Here is a 19,908-nt window from a genome sequence, read left to right as displayed (position 1 = left end):
GCTATATACAGGAGGTACCAGTACCAGATCAATGTGGAGCTATATACAGGGAGTATCAGTACCAGATCAATGTGGAGCTATATACAGGGAGTATCAGTACCAGATCAACGTGGAGCTATATACAGGGAGTACCAGTACCAGATCAATGTGGAGCTATATACAGGGAGTATCAGTACCAGATCAATGTGGAGCTATATACAGGGAGTACCAGTACCAGATCAATGTGGAGCTATATACAGGGAGTATCAGTACCAGATCACTGTGGAGCTATATACAGGGAGTACCAGTACCAGATCAATGTGGAGCTATATACAGGGAGTATCAGTACCAGATCACTGTGGAGCTATATACAGGGAGTACCAGTACCAGATCAATGTGGAGCTATATACAGGGAGTATCAGTATGAGATCACTGTGGAGCTATATACAGGGAGTACCAGTACCATATCAATGTGGAACTATATACAGGGAGTATCAGTACCAGATCAATGTGGAGCTATATACAGGGAGTATCCGTACCAGATCACTTTGGAGCTATATACAGGGAGTACCAGTACCTGATCAATGTGGAGCTATATACAGGGAGTATCAGTATGAGATCACTGTGGAGCTATATACAGGGAGTACCAGTACCTGATCAATGTGGAACTATATACAGGGAGTACCAGTACCAGATCACTGTGGAGCTATGTACAGGGAGTACCAGTACCTGATCAATGTGGAGCTATATACAGGGAGTATCAGTACCAGATCAATGTGGAGCTATATACAGGGAGTACCAGTATGAGATCACTGTGGAGCTATATACAGGGAGTATCAGTACCAGATCACTGTGGAGCTATGTACAGGAGGTACCAGTAGCAGATCAATGTGGAGCTATATACAGGAAGTATCAGTACCAGATCAATGTGGAGCTAAATACAGTGAGTATCAGTACCAGATCAATGTGTAGCTATATACAGGGAGTACCAGTACCAGATCACTGTGGAGCTATATACAGGGATTATCAGTACCAGATCAATGTGGAGCTATATACAGGGAGTACCAGTACCAGATCAATGTGGAGCTATATACAGGCAGTATCATTACCAGATCACTGTGGAGCTATATACAGGGAGTACCAGTATGAGATCACTGTGGAGCTATATACAGGGAGTACCAGTACCAGATCAATGTGGAACTATATACAGGGAGTACCAGTGCCAGATCACTGTGGAGCTATATACAGGGAGTACCAGTATGAGATCACTGTGGAGCTATATACAGGGAGTATCAGTACCAGATCAATGTGGAGCTATATACAGGGAGTACCAGTACCAGGTCACTGTGGAGCTATATACAGGGAGTATCAGTACCAGATCAATGTGGAGCTATATACAGGGAGTACCAGTACCAGATCACTGTGGAGCTATATACAGGGAGTATCAAAACCAGATCAATGTGGAGCTATATACAGGGAGTACCAGTACCAGAACAATGTGGAGCTATATTCAGGTAGTATCAGTACCAGATCACTGTGGAGCTATATACAGGGAGTACCAGTACCAGATCAATGTGGAGCTATATACAGGGAGTACCAGTATCAGATCACTGTGGAGCTATATACAGGGAGTATCAGTACCAGATCAATGTGGAGCTGTATACAGGGAGTACCAGTACCAGATCACTGTGGAGCTATATACAGGGAGTATCAGTACCAGATCAATGTGGAGCTATATACAGGGAGTACCAGTACCAGATCACTGTGGAGCTATATACAGGGAGTATCAGTACCAGATCAATGTGGAGCTATATACAGGGAGTACCAGTACCAGATCACTGTGGAGCTATATACAGGGAGTATCAAAACCAGATCAATGTGGAGCTATATACAGGGAGTATCAGTACCAGATCACTGTGGAGCTATATACAGGGAGTATCAGTACCAGATCAATGTGGAGCTATATACAGGGAGTACCAGTACCAGATCGCTGTGGAGCTATATACAGGGAGTATCAGTACCAGATCAATGTGGAGCTATATACAGGGAGTACCAGTACCAGATCACTGTGGAGCTATATACAGGGAGTATCAAAACCAGATCAATGTGGAGCTATATACAGGGAGTACCAGTACCAGAACAATGTGGAGCTATATTCAGGTAGTATCAGTACCAGATCACTGTGGAGCTATATACAGGGAGTACCAGTACCAGATCAATGTGGAGCTATATACAGGGAGTACCAGTACCAGATCACTGTGGAGCTATATACAGGGAGTATCAGTACCAGATCAATGTGGAGCTATATACAGGGAGTACCAGTACCAGATCACTGTGGAGCTATATACAGGGAGTATCAGTACCAGATCACTGTGGAGCTATATACAGGGAGTATCATTACCAGATCAATGTGGAGCTATATACAGCAAGTACCAGTACCAGATCGCTGTGGAGCTATATACAGGGAGTATCAGTACCAGATCAATGTGGAGCTATATACAGGGAGGTCCAGTACCTGATCACTGTGGAGCTATATACAGGGAGTATCAGTACCAGATCAATATGGAGCTAAATACAGGTAGTACCAGTACCAGATCAATGTGGAGCTATATACAGGGAGTACCAGTACTAGATCACTGTGGAGCTATATACAGGGAGTATCAGTACCAGATCAATGTGGAGCTAAATACAGGGAGTACCAGTACCAGATCAATGTGGAGCTATATACAGGGAGTACCAGTACTAGATCACTGTGGAGCTATATACAGGAAGTACCAGTACCATTAGTAACACACTACGCCGTCATGGATTAAAATCCTGCTGCGCACGCAAGGTCCCCCTGCTCAAGCCAGCGCATGTCCAGGTATGATCTCTGTAATTGCAAACAAAGGTTTCTGTACCAAATATTAAGTTCTGCTTTTCTGATGTATCAAATACTTATGTCATGCAATAAAATGCAAATTAATTACTTAAAAATCATACAATGTGATTTTTGGATTTTTGTTTTAGATTCCGTCTCTCACAGTTGAAGTGTACCTATGATAAAAATGACAGACCTCTACATGCTTTGTAAGTAGGAAAACCTACAAAATCGGCAGTGTATCAAATACTTGTTCTCCCCACTGTATATACAGGGAGTACCAGTACCAGATCAATGTGCAGAGGTACGAGGTAATTGAGGTAGATATTTACATTAATGGAGGGTAAAGTGACTAGGCATCAGGATAGATAATAATAAGGTATTTGAGGTAGATATGTACATGAAGTCAGGGTAAAGTGACTAGGCATCAGGATAGATAATAATAAGGTATTTGAGGTAGATATGTACATGAAGTCAGGGTAAAGTGACTAGGAATCAGGATAGATAATAATAAGGTATTTGAGGTAGATATTTACATGAAGGCAGGGTAAAGTCACTAGGCATCAGGATAGATAATAATACGATTAAAATTAAGAACAGAGTAGCAGCAGCATAGGATGAGTGTAAAAGTGTGTGTGTGTTAGTGTGTATGTGTGTTTATGTTGTGTCGGTATGTGTGTGTGTGTTTGTGTACTCAGTAAACGTGTGTGTGTTATGTGTTTGTGTGCGTATGTAATGTATGCGAATGTGTGTGGGTTTTGTGTGAGAGTGTCAGTGTAGTGTGAGTGTGTATATAGTGTGTATGTATAGTCTGTACATGATAGGGTCAGTGCAGATAGTCCGGGTAACCATTAATGAACTATTTAGCAGTCTTATGGCTATTTATCAGTCTTATGGCTATTTAGCAGTCTTATGGCTATTTATCAGTCTTATGGCTATTTATCAGTCTTATGGCTATTTAGCAGTCTTATGGTTATTTAGCAGTCTTATGGTTTGGGGGTAGAAGCTGTCTCGGAGCCTGTTGGTCTGAGAGCTGATGTTCCGGTACTGTTTGCCGGACGGTAGCACAGTGAACAGTCTATGGCTTGGGAGTCTTTCGTAATTGTTCAGGCCTTCCTCTGACACCGCCTGATATAGAGGTCCTGGATGGCAGGGAGCTCGGCCCCAGTGATATACTGGGCAGTCCGCACCACCCTCTATAGTGCTTTGCGGTTGAGGGCGGTGCATTTACCATATCAAGCGGTGATGCAGCCAGTCAAAATGCTGTTGATGGTGCTGCTGTATAATTTTTTGAGGAACCTAGGGCCCAGGCCAAATCTTTTCAGCCTCCTGAGGGGGAAGAGGCGCTGTCGTGCCCTCTTCACGACTGTGCGGGTGTATGTGGACCATGTTAAATCGGTGAAGGGAAGTGAACAAGTGCACACTTTGGGAGGAAGGAGAGATAATTGTGATATAGTCACTGTCACCCTGCCCAATACAGATAGGAGACACCTGTTCATACTCCTCTCACCCCTCTCCCCTGACCCTTGACCTCAACTTACACTGCTGGCTAGGTCCTCTTGTTATGTCCGTCTGTCATATTGGGACACAACCTGTGTGTGTGTGTGTGTGTGTGTGTGTGTGTGTGTGTGTGTGTGTGTGTGTGTGTGTGTGTGTGTGCTCTGTTTGAACTACTACTATTCTTTGCTGAGCTGTACTGTATAGTTCACTACTGCTGTTGGAAATATTAGCATACACGTTCACGCACATAAACACATGTAGAGACACACACACACACACATGCATGCATCATCATCATCTGCAGGAGTGTGTGTGTGTGTGTTCTCTGAGCTCTGGCCTCATAATCAATGACCTGCTCAGGGTGATGGATGAGGGGAAAAAACAGATTAAGCTCCCTCCTCTCGCTCTCTCTCTCTCTCTCTCTCTCTCTCTCTCTCTCTCTCTCTCTCTCTCTCTCTCTCTCTCTCTCTCTCTCTCTCTCTCTCTGTCTCTCCATTGCTTTGTGGAGCTGAAGGTCATCTCAGGGAGTTGTCAGATCATGCAGTACATATTCATCAGTCAGTCACATGTTAACTGTATGTGTTGTGTCAGTGTATGGCTGTACTGTCAGCATGCTTTACAGTCTGCAGCACGCTATCCATGTCTTTGGGTTTGCATGCGTAAATGTCGTTCATGTATCTGTGTGTGTGTGGTTTGTTTCTGTGTGTGTGTGTGTGTGTGTGTGTGTGCGTGCGTGCGTGCGCGTGTGTGTCCTGTCGTGTTCCACCCCAGGCCAGGGTGGAGAATGAGATGCTAGACTATAAGGACTTGGCTGCGCTGCCTAAGGTCAAAGCCATATACGAGGTCCAGCCACCTGACCTCATATCATCCTACCAGCCACAGAATCATCCTACCATATCATCCTACCAGCCCCAGCATCATCCTACCATATCATCCTACCAGCCCTACCCCAGATACTCCTCAGATGACATAGAGACCTTCAGCTATGAAGAGGTACTATGTGCTATGAATCTTTCAGGAAATACACCTATGTTATTTTCTTATACGTCTTCTCTAAATTCCCTGACAGTTCATCAACAAGAAAAATAGATATGTTTCTAATATTGATGTCAATGTAGAATAACTGAACTGAATCCATTTCCACAGGTGAGATTATGGTCCATCATGCTTCAGACAATGATTTCTGCTTTCTCTCTCATGTATTTGTTTTTCAGTCACTTGGGACTCTCTATTCTCAGGTTAGTAACCTTGTTGTTTTGCAGTCACTTGGGACTCTCTATTCTCAGGTTAGTAACCTTGTTGTTTTGCAGTCACTTGGGTCTCTCTATTCTCAGGTTAGTAACCTTGTTGTTTTGTAGTCAATTGGGACTCTCTAAGGTTAGTAACCTTGTTGTTTTGCAGTCACTTGGGACTCTCTATTCTCAGGTTAGTAACCTTGTTGTTTTGCAGTCACTTGGGACTCTCTATTCTCAGGTTAGTAACCTTGTTGTTTTGCAGTCACTTGGGACTCTCTATTCTCAGGTTAGTAACCTTGTTGTTTTTCAGTCACTTGGGACTCTCTATTCTCAGGTTAGTAACCTTGTTGTTTTGCAGTCACTTGGGACTCTCTATTCTCAGGTTAGTAACCTTGTTGTTTTGCAGTCACTTGGGACTCTCTATTCTCAGGTTAGTAACCTTGTTGTTTTGCAGTCACTTGGGACTCTCTATTCTCAGGTTAGTAACCTTGTTGTTTTGCAGTCACTTGGGACTCTCTATTCTCAGGTTAGTAACCTTGTTGTTTTGCAGTCACTTGGGACTCTCTATTCTCAGGTTAGTAACCTTGTTTCCAACAGAATGAAGAATAATTTCTGTGATCAGTCGTCTGTGGATATGTGGATAGTTATGGACTCCCTGTATATCTGCCTTTCTTTATCCTTCTCTCTTTCTCTATCACTCTCTGTTTCCCCCTCTTTCTCTTTTTTTCTCCCCCACTCTCTCATCCCCCCTCCCCCCCCCCCCCCCTCCTCCCCCTCTCCCCTTTAGAAGCTGTATGACAGTATAGACATGACACAGAGACAGTGGTCCAGCCCCGGCTACACAGACTCTCCCTCCTTCAACCGCCAAGCCATGTCTCCCATCACGCCTCGCTCACCACAGCACTATGGACACCCCGGTGAGTCACACACACACGCACACACACACACACACACACACACGCACGCACGCACGCACACACACCAATCAACCAATCAATCAACATTTCAATCAATCAAATCGTATTTGTGTAGTGCTTTTTACAAAACATTCAAGAGCAAGAGGGTCTAACTTCAGGTTGCTGTTAAGCACTCTGTAACAAATCTGTTTCTAAAAGTGCTGTACAAATACATTTCTCCTCTTCCTTTCAATCTCCTTCCCTTTCTGGCCACTGACAGTACAAGCAATGGATATGCAGTGCCTTCGGAAAGTATTCAGACCCCTTGACTTTTTCCACATTTTGTTACGTTACAGCCTCATTCTAAAATTGATTACGTTTTTTTTTTTTTCCTCATCATGATAAAGTAAAAAACAGGTTTTTAGAAATGTTTGCAAATGCATAAAAAATTTAAAACTGAAATATTACATTTAGGTACTTTGTTGAAGCACCTTTGGCAGCGATTACAGCATCGAGTCTTCTTGGGTATGATGCTACAAGCTTGGCACACCTGTATTTGGGGAGTTTCTCCCATTCTTCTCTGCAGATCCTCTCAAGCTTTGTCAGGTTGGATGGGGAGCGTTGCTGCACAGCTATTTTCAGGTCTCTCCAAAGATGTTCAATCGGGTTCAGGTCCGAGCTCTGGCTGGGCCACTCAAGGACATTCAGAGACTTGTCCCGAAGCCACTCCTGCATTGTCTTGGCTGTGTGCTTAGGGTCGTTGTCCTGTTGGAAAGTGAACCTTCACCCCCAGTCTGAGGTCCTGAGCGCTCTAGAGCAGGTTTTCATCAAGGATCTCTCTGTACTTTGCTCCGTTCATCTTTGCCTCGATCCTGACCAGTCTCCCAGTCCCTGCTGCTGAAAAACATCCCCACAGCATGATGCTGCCATCACCATGCTTCACCGTAGGGATGGTGCCAGGTTTCCTCCAGACGTGACGCTTGGCATTCAATTTTGGCTTCATCAGACTAGAGAATCTTGTTTCTCATGGTCTGAGAGTCTTTAGGTGCCTTTTGGCAAACTCCAAGCGGGCTGTCATGTGCCTTTTACTGAGGAGTGGCTTCCGTCTGGCCACTCTACCATAAAGGCCTGATTGGTGGAGTGCTGCAGAGATTGTTGTCCTTCTGGAAGGTTCCCCCATCTCCACAGAAGAACTCTAGAGCTCTGTCAGAGTGACTATTGGGTTCTTGGTCACCTCCCTGACCAAGGCCCTTCTCCCCCAATTGCTCAGTTTGGCCGGGCGGCCAGCTCTAGGAAGGGTCTTGGTGGTTCAAAACTTTTTCCATTTAAGAATTATGGAGGCCACTGTGTTCTTGGGGACCTTCAATGCTGCAGAAATTGAAGGTCCCCAAGAATTGCTCTACGGGCAATTCCTTCGACCTCATGGCTTGGTTTTTGCTCTGACATGCACTGTGAACTGTGGGACCTTATATAGACAGGTGTGTGCCTTTCCAAATCATGTCCAATCAGTTGAATTTACCACAGGTGGACTCCAATCAAGTTGTAGAAACATCTCAAGGATGATCAATGGAAACAGGATACACCTGAGCTCAATATTGAGTCTCATAGCAAAGGGTTTGAATACTTATGTAAATAAGGTATTTCTGTTTGTAACTTCATAGATTTGCAAACATTTATTAACCTGTTTTCACTTTGTCAGTATGTGGTATTGTGTGTAGATTGCTGAGTATTTTTTATTTATTTAATCCATTTTAGAATAAGGCTGTAACTTAACAAAATGTGGAAAAATTCAAGGGGTCTGAATACTTTCCAAAGGCACTGTATCTTCCATCATATCACTTATGACAGTTAATGCATTTAAAAGCAGTGACCAGCAGGAGAAGGAGGCTTAAACCATTCGTTCTAGCTTCCTGTGCTCAGATGGTGCAGTATGCCTTTCCTCAATGCTGTTGAAATGCATTCTGCACCTGATTGGCTCAAGTGATTGGCTGGCAGACACTGTTGATCACCTTTTCTTTTGGTTCTGATTGGGTGGGTGGGACTGCAGGGCAGGACAATGCCTTTCTTCATGCTCATGTTTTGCTGTGATTGGCTAGTGCTGGCTGCAGGTTCTGAGAGTGGCAGGAGCTCGCCCTATTACGGCACGCTGGAGGGGCGGCCTAGTACTCCTACCACATACCACGCCCCCAAACATTTCCATGTACCAGGTAGGACTACACTTCATCTGTGTTCCAAATGGCACCCTATTCTCTATAGTAGTGCAATAGATATGGAATAGGGTGCCATTTGGGACAGTACCTTCTCTTCAGCATCTCCTCATCTTTCCATCTTCTCTGATCCTCGGCTATCCTCCTCTATTTTTATATGTCCTCAAACTCTCTTGTTATCAGCTATTGTAGCTATGGTACTCTATAGATCTTCCCTTTGTTACTTCTTCCTTTACCTCCTTCTACCCCTCTACCCATCCCTCCCTCCCTTCCTCTCTCACATGTTTCACATCACCCTTCTCCCTTCTCTCTCCCCCTCCCTCCCTGTCTTTCCCCAGCCTCAGGCGAACCCAACATCTACAGCAAACCTCCCATCTATAAGAGAACGGGTACAGTGGCTTAGCCCCGCCTTATCCTGGCTGTTGTCCTATCAGTGACTGATTGTTTAAATTGATGTTTTCCATAGCCAATAGTTTATGGTACAGGGGTTTAGCCCCACCCTTTAGTCTGCCTGTCTTCCTATCAGTGTAGTAGCCCTTAGTATTGTGCGTGTGCGTGTGCTTGTGTGTGTGATCGCACTTTAGCTCGTGTCAGGCCTCTTAAGATATCACAGTTGTAGATGAATGGTTAGTTCAGGCTTCTTAAGACATCACAGTTGTAGATTAAGGGTTAGTTCAGGCTTCTTAAGACATCACAGTGGTAGATGAATGGTTAGTTCAGGCTTCTTAAGACATCACAGTGGTAGATGAAGGGTTAGTTCAGGCCTCTTAAGACATCACAGTTGTAGATGAAGGGTTAGTTCAGGCTTCTTAAGACATCACAGTGGTAGATGAATGGTTAGTTCAGGCTTCTTAAGACATCACAGTTGTAGATGAAGGGTTAGTTCAGGCCTCTTAAGACATCACAGTGGTAGATGAATGGTTAGTTCAGGCTTCTTAAGACATCACAGTTGTAGATGAAGGGTTAGTTCAGGCCTCTTAAGACGTCACAGTTGTAGATGAAGGGTTAGTTCAGGCCTCTTAAGACGTCACAGTTGTAGATGAAGGGTTAGTTCAGGCCTCTTAAGACATCACAGTGGTAGATGAATGGTTAGTTCAGGCTTCTTAAGACATCACAGTTGTAGATGAATGGTTAGTTCAGGCCTCTTAAGACGTCACAGTTGTAGATGAAGGGTTAGTTCAGGCCTCTTAAGACATCACAGTGGTAGATGAATGGTTAGTTCAGGCTTCTTAAGACATCACAGTTGTAGATGAAGGGTTAGTTCAGGCCTCTTAAGACATCACAGTGGTAGATGAATGGTTAGTTCAGGCTTCTTAAGACATCACAGTTGTAGATGAAGGGTTAGTTCAGGCTTCTTAAGACATCACAGTTGTAGGTGAAGGGTTAGTTCAGGCCTCTTAAGACATCACAGTTGTAGATGAAGGGTTAGTTCAGGCCTCTTAAGACATCACAGTTGTAGATGAAGGGTTAGTTCAGGCCTCTTAAGACATCACAGTTGTAGATGAAGGGTTAGTTCAGGCCTCTTAAGACATCACAGTTGTAGATGAAGGGTTAGTTCAGGCCTCTTAAGACATCACAGTTGTAGATGAAGGGTTAGTTCAGGCCTTTTAAGACATCACAGTTGTAGATGAATGGTTAGTTCAGGCCTCTTAAGACATCACAGTTGTAGATGAAGGGTTAGTTCAGGCCTCATAAGAGATCACAGTTGTAGATGAATGGTTAGTTCAGGCCTCTTAAGACGTCACAGTTGTAGATGAAGGGTTAGTTCAGGCCTCTTAAGACGTCACAGTTGTAGATGAAGGGTTAGTTCAGGCTTCTTAAGACGTCACAGTTGTAGATTAATGGTTAGTTCAGGCCTCTTAAGACGTCACAGTTGTAGATTAATGGTTAGTTCAGGCCTCTTAAGACGTCACAGTTGTAGATGAATGGTTAGTTCAGGCCTCTTAAGACATCACAGTTGTAGATGAAGGGTTAGTTCAGGCCTCTTAAGACATCACAGTTGTAGATGAAGGGTTAGTTCAGGCCTCTTAAGACATCACAGTTGTAGATGAAGGGTTAGTTCAGGCCTCTTAAGACATCACAGTTGTAGATGAAGGGTTAGTTCAGGCCTCTTAAGACATCACAGTTGTAGATGAAGGGTTAGTTCAGGCCTCTTAAGACATCACAGTTGTAGATGAAGGGTTAGTTCAGGCCTCTTAAGACATCACAGTTGTAGATGAATGGTTAGTTCAGGCCTCTTAAGACATCACAGTTGTAGATGAAGGGTTAGTTCAGGCCTCATAAGAGATCACAGTTGTAGATGAATGGTTAGTTCAGGCCTCTTAAGACGTCAGAGTTGTAGATGAAGGGTTAGATTAGGCCTCTTAAGACGTCACAGTTGTATATGAAGGGTTAGTTCAGGCCTCTTAAGACGTCACAGTTGTAGATGAATGGTTAGTTCAGGCCTCTTAAGACGTCACAGTTGTAGATGAAGGGTTAGATCAGGCCTCTTAAGACATCACAGTTGTAGATGAATGGTTAGTTCAGGCTTCTTAAGACATCACAGTTGTAGATGAATGGTTAGTTCAGGCTTCTTAAGACATCACAGTTGTAGATGAATGGTTAGTTCAGGCTTCTTAAGACATCACAGTTGTAGATGAATGGTTAGTTCAGGCTTCTTAAGACATCACAGTGGTAGATGAATGGTTAGTTCAGGCTTCTTAAGACATCACAGTTGTAGATGAATGGTTAGTTCAGGCTTCTTAAGACATCACAGTTGTAGATGAAGGGTTAGTTCAGGCTTCTTAAGACATCACAGTTGTAGATGAAGGGTTAGTTCAGGTCTCTTAAGACATCACAGTGGTAGGTGAATGGTTAGTTCAGGCTTCTTAAGACATCACAGTTGTAGATGAATGGTTAGTTCAGGCTTCTTAAGACATCACAGTGGTAGATGAATGGTTAGTTCAGGCTTCTTAAGACATCACAGTTGTAGATGAATGGTTAGTTCAGGCTTCTTAAGACATCACAGTGGTAGATGAAGGGTTAGTTCAGGCCTCTTAACAGATCACAGTGGTAGATGAAGGGTTAGTTCAGGCCTCTTAACAGATCACAGTGGTAGATGAAGGGTTAGTTCAGACTTCTTAGAAGACCACAGTGGGACCCAGCTTCACTCATCTAGTGTAGAATGAAACCAGACCACTAGTTGTAAAGGGTTATAGTCTCCTAATATGCATAGTTATTCAGGATATTCGAATAATACAGTATAGGCACCCAGAATGCATGTCATATTTGTGTTTGTTCCTAAAGACTGCTATCCCCTCCCCTTCTCAGCCAGCAGTCCAATCATAGTGTTTCTTTGGATGAGATAAAACATTCTTCTCAAAAGAAGGAGACAGTAGATCTTACTGTTAGACCTGCATGTCATATCATTGTGTGTGTGTGTGTCAGTGTGGTGTGAGTGTGTGTGTAGTATCGTGCTATAAGGGTATTATATAACAGTACATCACATGCTTGTGGTTATGGTGAACACTGTGTTATGAATGAGGGTCAGGAGTTGTTCCTAGTCAGAGAGAGAGAGAGAGAGAGAGAGAGAGAGAGAGAGAGAGAGAGAGAGAGGGGGGGAGTATGTACAGACTCAGTGAGCATAGCCTTGCTATTGAGAAAGGTCACCGTAGGCAGACCTGGCTCTCAAGAGAAGACAGGCTATGTGCACACTGCCCACAAAATGAGCTGCACTTCCTAACTTCCTGCCAAATGTATGACCATATTAGAGACACATATTTCCCTCAGATTACACAGACCCACAAAGAATTCGAAAAAATCAAACCCAATTTTGATAAACTCCCATATCTATTGGATGAAATACCACAGTGTGCCAACACGGGTAAACTCCCGAGTGGCGCAGTGGTCTAAGGCACTGCATCGCAGTGCTAGCTGTGCCACTATAGATCCTGGTTCGAATCCAGGCTCTGTCGTAGCCGGCCGCGACCGGGAGACCCATGGGGCGGTGCACAATTGGCCCAGCGTCGTCCAGGGTAGGGGAGGGAATTGCCGTCAGGGATGTAGCTCAGTTGATAGAGCATGGCGTTTGCAATGCCAGGGTTGTGGGTTTGATTCCCACGGGGGCCCAGTATGAAAAATAAAATAATGTATGCACTCACTAACTGTAAGTCGCTCTGGATAACAGCGTCTGCTAAATGACTAAAATGTAAATGTAAATCACAGCAAGACTTGTGACCTGTTGCCACAAGAAAAGGGCAAGCAGTGAAGAACAAACACCATTGTAAATACAACCCCATGTTTATTTATTTTCCCTTTTGTACTTTAACTATTTGCACATAATATGACATTTGAAATGTCTTTATTCTTTTGGAACTTTTGTGAGTGTAATGTTTACTGTACATTTTCTATTGTTTATTTCACTTTTGTTTATTATCTACTTTACTTGCTTTGGCAAAGTTACCATATGTTTCCCATGCCAATAAAGCCCTTAAATTGAAATTGAATGTCACGGTTCTCAAGCCTCGGTTGGCTCGTCAGGCTCCCATGCCTCAGCCGGCTCGTCAGGTTCCCGCGCCTCGGCCGGCTCGACAGGTTCCTGCACCTCAGGGTACTCTCACGTATACTCCCCCTCTGGCCTCTAGGTCACCAGGCTGCTCTTTATTACACACACATGTCACCATCGTTATGCGCACCAGCGTCATCAGACTCACCTGGACTCCATCACCTTCCTGATTACCTTCCCTATATATGTCACTCCCTTTGGTTCCGTTATGGATTCTGTTACTCTGTTCCTGTCTGGACGTTACTCTTGTTTTGTGCCATGTTTATTTATCATTAAATGCACTCCCTGTACTTGCTTCTCGACTCCCAGCGTACATTGTTACATTGAAATTGAGAGAGAGAGAGAGAGACTGAGAGAGACAGAGAGAAAGAGAGAGATTCGTAAGCTTGCCTGAGAACTGAAGTCTTGCATTAGCTTCCCACAGTTCCCAACACAACCCAGTCCCTGAGTAGCAACCCAGTCCTTGAGTAGCAGGCATTTAGTAGGTATTTAATATTAGCATAATCTGCATTCTTATTCAATACACACACTCCAGTGATATTGATCCCGCATATGGTTCTGTGATTCTGCTCAATAGAGGACATGTGTTGGCCATTAGTCTCTCATGTCTCCCTGTTTAAAGATGATTAATGTCCATATGAACACACAATGGAGTTGGTATGGGTTTATATTAATGTCCATTTCAACACACAATGGAGTTGACATGGGTTAATATAATGTCCATATGAACACACAATGGAGTAGAGCAGTAGAGAAGACATGGGTTCATCCATAGACCACAGGCCTGTTATGTACTCATTAGTCCTTTGATACCTACAGTGGGGAGAACAAGTATTTGATACACTGCCGATTTTGCAGGTTTTCCTACTTACAAAGCATGTAGAGGTCTGTAATTTTTATCATAGGTACACTTCAACTGTGAGAGACGGAATCCAGAACAAAAATCCAGAAAATCACATTGTATGATTTTTAAGTAATTAATTTGCATTTTATTGCATTACATAAGTATTTGATCACCTACCAACCAGTAAGAATTCTGGCTCTCACAGACCTGTTAGTTTTTCTTTAAGAAGCCCTCCTGTTCTCCACTCATTACCTGTATTAACTTGCACCTGTTTGAACTCGTTACCTGTATAAAAGACACCTGTCCACACACTCAATCAAACAGACTCCAACCTCTCCACAATGGCCAAGACGAGAGAGCTGTGTAAGGACATCAGGGATAAAATTGTAGACCTGCACAAGGCTGGGATGGGCTACAGGACAATAGGCAAGCAGCTTGGTGAGAAGGCAACAACTGTTGGCGCAATTATTAGAAAATGGAAGAAGTTCAAGATGACGGTCAATCACCCTCGGTCTGGGGCTCCATGCAAGATCTCACCTCGTGGGGCATCAATGATCATGAGGAAGGTGAGGGATCATCCCAGAACTACACGGCAGGACCTGGTCAATGACCTGAAGAGAGCTGGGACCACAGTCTCAAAGAAAACCATTAGTAATACACTACGCCGTCATGGATTAAAATTCTGCAGCGCACGCAAGGTCCCCCTGCTCAAGCCAGCGCATGTCCAGGCCCGTCTGAAGTTTGCCAATGACCATCTGGATGATCCAGAGGAGGAATGGCAGAAGGTCATGTGGTCTGATGAGACAAAAATATAGCTTTTTGGTCTAAACTCCACTCGCCGTGTTTGGAGGAAGAAGAAGGATGAGTACAACCCCAAGAACACCATCCCAACCGTGAAGCATGGAGGTGGAAACATCATTCTTTGGGGATGCTTTTCTGCAAAGGGGACAGGACGACTGCACCGTATTGAGGGGAGGATGGATGGGGCCATGTATCGCGAGATCTTGGCCAACAACCTCCTTCCCTCAGTAAGAGCATTGAAGATGGGTCGTGGCTGGGTCTTCCAGCATGACAACGACCCGAAACACACAGCCAGGGCAACTAAGGAGTGGCTCCGTAAGAAGCATCTCAAGGTCCTGTAGTGGCCTAGCCAGTCTCCAGACCTGAACCCAATAGAAAATCTTTGGAGGGAGCTGAAAGTCTGTATTGCCCAGCGACAGCCCCGAAACCTGAAGGATCTGGAGAAGGTCTGTAAGGAGGAGTGGGCCAAAATCCCTGCTGCAGTGTGTGAAAACCTGGTCAAGACCTACAGGAAAAGTATGATCTCTGTAAATGCAAACAAAGGTTTCTGTACCAAATATTAAGTTCTGCTTTTCTGATGTATCAAATACTTATGTCATGCAATAAAATGCAAATTAATTACTTAAAAATCATACAATGTGATTTTCTGGATTTTTGTTTTGGATTCCGTCTCTCACAGTTGAAGTGTACCTATGATAAAAATTACAGACCTCTACATGCTTTGTAAGTAGGAAAACCTGCAAAATCGGCAGTGTATCAAATACTTGTTCTCCCCACTGTACATGGAAGAGATACTATGGTATACTGTATGACTCACTTATGGATATAGGTTAAATAAATAAATAGGTTAAATAAAAAGGTTAAAAATATAAATAGTGATTTGGACTTGTAGGGTTGACTCAAAGTGTTTAGTGGTAGTGTTTTATCTCTGTGTTCTGTTGTCTTTCATGTGGGTAGCAAACACTGTTACATCCTCTTGGGATGCCAGTCATGTCTCCCTTTTCAAACATGTCTCTCTTGGGATGCCAGTCATGTCTCCCTTTTCAAACATGTTCCTCTTGGGATGCCAGTAATGTCTCCCTTTTCAAACATGTCCCTCTTGGGATGCCAGTAATGTCTCCCTTTTCAAACATGTGCCTCTTGGGATGCCAGTAGTGTATCCCTTTTCAAACATGTTCCTCTTGGGATGCCAGTAATGTCTCCCTTTTCAAACATGTTCCTCTTGGGATGCCAGTAATGTCTCCCTTTTCAAACATGTTCCTCTTAGGATGCCAGTAATGTATTCTTTTTCTTTTTCACTTCTTCTTTTGGTTGTTTCTGATCACTTTAATTCACTTCCTCCTTCACTCTGCTTCACTTTTCCCTGATGAACTAAATTACCTCTGTAAGTAACTCCCTCCACTCTGTCTATCTGCCTGTCTGTTTGTCTGTCTGCCTGTCTGTCTATTTTCCCGTCTGTTGGTCCCTCAACCGGTCTGTTTTCCATCAACATATCTGTCAATCTGTCAACCTGTCTGTCTTGCTGTCTTCTGTCTCCATGTCCACCCAGTCTATAAATTCTGATTGTCCATTTCTACAAGAAGCCGTTATCTATTTTGGGAATCTTCCATTTTACTGTCTAGCTAAAGACTCATTGTGTAAATAACTCCTCTGTCTAAGCTGTACATGTGTGTTTAGTGTCTGTCTGTGTGAGTAAGAGTCGATCACTCCCTGTCTGTACCAGCTGACTATCTATCTCACCTGTCTGTCTGTACCAGCTGACTATCTATCTCACCTGCCTGTACCAGCTGACTCTCTATTTGAGATCAATCTTTGGAGTGAGACTGAAACAAAGAATGTAGAATATACCTTCAATAACACTTCCTGTACTCTCTTTCCCAGTACAGTATCTTCCTGTGTATTACCTTTGACCTCTGGGTCACTGATGGATCGCTGTGTAACGTAGACTGTGTCTTAAATGATACCCTACTCCCTATATAAACTGTGTTCTTCTGTTAACAGTCCACTCATCTCTCCACAGACAATCTCCCAGCCACCAAAAGCAGAACAAGTGAAGATCTAATAAAATCCTCCAGACTCTCTAGCTACTCTCCAGAACCCTACACACAGTCAGAGTCTATCTACTACCCCTATTCCAGCTCCCCTAAAGGTACACCCTACAACCTAAACCCTACACCCTAGACCCTACTCTCCAGAACCCTACGCACAGTCAGAGTCTATCTACTACCCCTATTCCAGCTCCCCTAAAGGTACACCCTACAACCTAAACCCTACACCCTAGACCCTACTCTCCAGAACCCTACACACAGTCAGAGTCTATCTACTACCCCTATTCCAGCTCCCCTAAAGGTACACCCTACAACCTAAACCCTACACCCTAGACCCTACTCTCCAGAACCCTACGCACAGTCAGAGTCTATCTACTACCCCTATTCCAGCTCCCCTAAAGGTACACCCTACAACCTAAACCCTACACCCTAGACCCTACTCTCCAGAACCCTACGCACAGTCAAAGTCTATCTACCCTACACACTACTAACAGTTGTTTTTATGTTACCATCAGTTAATATATCTCAGTCTTCAACAGACTAAGTCATTTCTAAGGATCTCTCTCTATCTAACTCTCTCTTTCCCCAGCACTCCGTGCTCCTAGGAGAAGGTACTCTACAGGAGGAGATGAGGAGAACTGGAGTCACAGCAGTCTTCAAAGAGTGAGAATCTCTCCCTCTCTGTCTCTCTCTCTCTGTCTCTCTCTCTCTCTGTCTCTCTCTCTCTCTCTCTCTCTCTCTCTCTCTCTCTCTCTCTCTCTCTCTCTCTCTCTCTCTCTCTCTCTCTCTCTCTCTCTCTCTCTCTGTCTCTTTCTCTCTCTCTCTGTCTCTCTCTCCCTCTCCCTCTCCCTCTGTCTCTGTCTCTCTCTGTCTCTCTCTCTCTGTCTCTCTCTCTCTGTCTCTCTCTCTCTCTCTCTGTCTCTCTCTCCCTCTCCCTCTCTGTCTCTGTCTCTCTCTGTCGCTCTGTCTCTCTCTGTCTCTCTCTCTCCCTCTCTCTCTCTCTCGCTCTCTCTCTCTCTCTCTCAATTTCAATTTAAGGCTTTATTGGCATGGGAAACGTATGTTAACATTGCCAAAGCAAGTGTAGTAGATAGTAAACAAAAGTGAAATAAACAATAAATATTAACAGTAAACATTACACTCAGAAGTTCCAAAAGAATAAATACATTTTAAATGTCATATTATGTATATATACAGTGTTGTAACAATGTGCAAATAGTTAAAAGTACAAAAGGGAAAATAAATAAACATAAATATGGGTTGTATTTACAATGGTGTTTGTTCTTCACTGGTTGCCCTTTTCTTGTGGCAACAGGTCACATATCTTGCTGCTGTGATGGCACACTGTGGCTTTTCACCCAGTAGATAAGGGAGTTTATCAAAATTGGGTTTGTTTTCTAATTCTTTGTGGATCTCTGTAATCTGAGGTAAATATGTGTCTCTAATATGGTCATACATTTGGCAGGAGGTTAGGAAGTGCAGCTCAGTTTCCACCTCATTTTGTGAGCAGTGTGCACATAGCCTGTCTTCTCTTGAGAGCCAGGTCTGCCTACGGTGGCTTTTCTCAATAGCAAGGCTATGCTCACTGAGTCTGTACATAGTCAAAGTTTTCCTTAAGTTTTGGTCAGTCACAGTGGTCAGGTATTCTGAAACTGTGTACTCTCTGTTTAGGGCCAAATATCATTCTAATTTGCTCTGTTATTTTGTTAATTCTTTCCAATGTGTCAAGTAATTCTCTTTTTGTTTTCTCATGGTTTGGTTGGGTCTAATTGTGTTGTTGTCCTGGGGCTCTATGGGGTCTGTTTGTGTTTGTGAACAGAGCCCCAGGACCAGCTTACTTAGGGGATTCTTCTCCAAGTTCATGTCTCTGTAGGTGATGGCTTTGTTATGGAAGGTTTGGGAATCGCTTCCTTTTAAGTGGTTATCGAATTTAACGGCTCTTTTCTGGATTTTGAACATTAGCGGGTATCGGCCTAATTCTGCTCTGCATGCATTATTTTGTGTTTTTCGTTGTACACAGAGGATATTTTTGCAGAATGCTGCATGCAGAGTCTCAATTTGGTGTTTGTCCCATTTTGTGAATTCTTGGTTGGTGAGCAGACCCCAGACCTCAGAACCATAAAGGGCAATGGGTTCTATAATTGATTCAAGTATTTAGCCAGATCCTAATTGGTATGTCAAATTTTATGTTCCTTTTGATGGCATAGAAGGCCCTTCTTGCCTTGTCTCTCAGATCGTTCACAGCTTTGTGGAAGTTACCTGTGGCGCTGATGTTTAGGCCGAGGTATGTGTTGTTTTTTTTGGCAACGGTGTCTAGATGGAATTTGTATTTGTGGTCCTGGCAATTTGACCTTTTTTGGAACACCATTATTTTTGTCTTAATGAGATTTACAGTCAGGGCCCAGGTCTGACAGAATCTGTACAGAAGATATAGGTGCTGCTGTAGGCCCTCCTTGGTTGGGGACAGAAGCGCCAGATCATCAGCAAACAGTAGACATTTGACTTCAGATTCTTGTAGGGTGAGGCCGGGTGCTGCAGACTGTTCTATTGCCCTCACCAATTCGTTGATATATATGTTGAAGAGTGTGGGGCTTAAACTGCATCCCTGTCTCACCCCATGGCCCTGTGGAAAGAAATGTGTGTGTCTCTGCTTAGCTGGTGTCCTAGGGTCTCTGGTGAGCTGGTGTCCTAGGGTCTCTGATGAGCTGGTGTCCTATTGTCTCTGCTTAGCTGGTGTTCTATGGTCTCTGCTTAGCTGGTCTCCTAGGGTCTCTGGTGAGCTGGTCTCCTAGGGTCTCTGGTGAGCTGGTGTCCTAGGGTCTCTGATGAGCTGGTCTCATAGGGTCTCTGGTGAGCTGGTGTCCTATTGTCTCTGCTTAGCTGGTGTTCTATGGTCTCTGCTTAGCTGGTCTCCTAGGGTCTCTGGTGAGCTGGTCTCCTAGGGTCTCTGGTGAGCTGGTGTCCTAGGGTCTCTGATGAGCTGGTGTCCTAGGGT

At 43.9% G+C, this 19,908-nt stretch overlaps 1 protein-coding gene across 1 annotated transcript in view; it reads left to right on the top strand.

The window, feature by feature from the left end:
* LOC311123547 (actin-binding LIM protein 3-like) overlaps positions 1-19,908 on the top strand; it is a gene marked incomplete at both ends in the record, with an annotated part of 67,724 nt that overhangs the window by 18,475 nt on the left and 29,341 nt on the right. The window contains 7 exons of the mRNA XM_084197791.1: positions 5,111-5,332; positions 6,125-6,148; positions 6,362-6,491; positions 8,567-8,677; positions 9,016-9,066; positions 16,898-17,014; positions 17,503-17,576. Coding sequence (XP_084053917.1) covers positions 5,111-5,332; positions 6,125-6,148; positions 6,362-6,491; positions 8,567-8,677; positions 9,016-9,066; positions 16,898-17,014; positions 17,503-17,576 — 729 coding nt within the window. The remainder of the gene's footprint in view (positions 1-5,110; positions 5,333-6,124; positions 6,149-6,361; positions 6,492-8,566; positions 8,678-9,015; positions 9,067-16,897; positions 17,015-17,502; positions 17,577-19,908) is intronic.

This window comes from Coregonus lavaretus (assembly GCF_964263955.1).
Source record: "Coregonus lavaretus genome assembly, contig: HAP1_SCAFFOLD_3093, whole genome shotgun sequence".
NCBI lineage: Eukaryota > Metazoa > Chordata > Actinopteri > Salmoniformes > Salmonidae > Coregonus > Coregonus lavaretus.
Note: the sequence above shows the minus strand (reverse complement) of the source record. Positions and strands in the feature narration are given on the sequence as shown.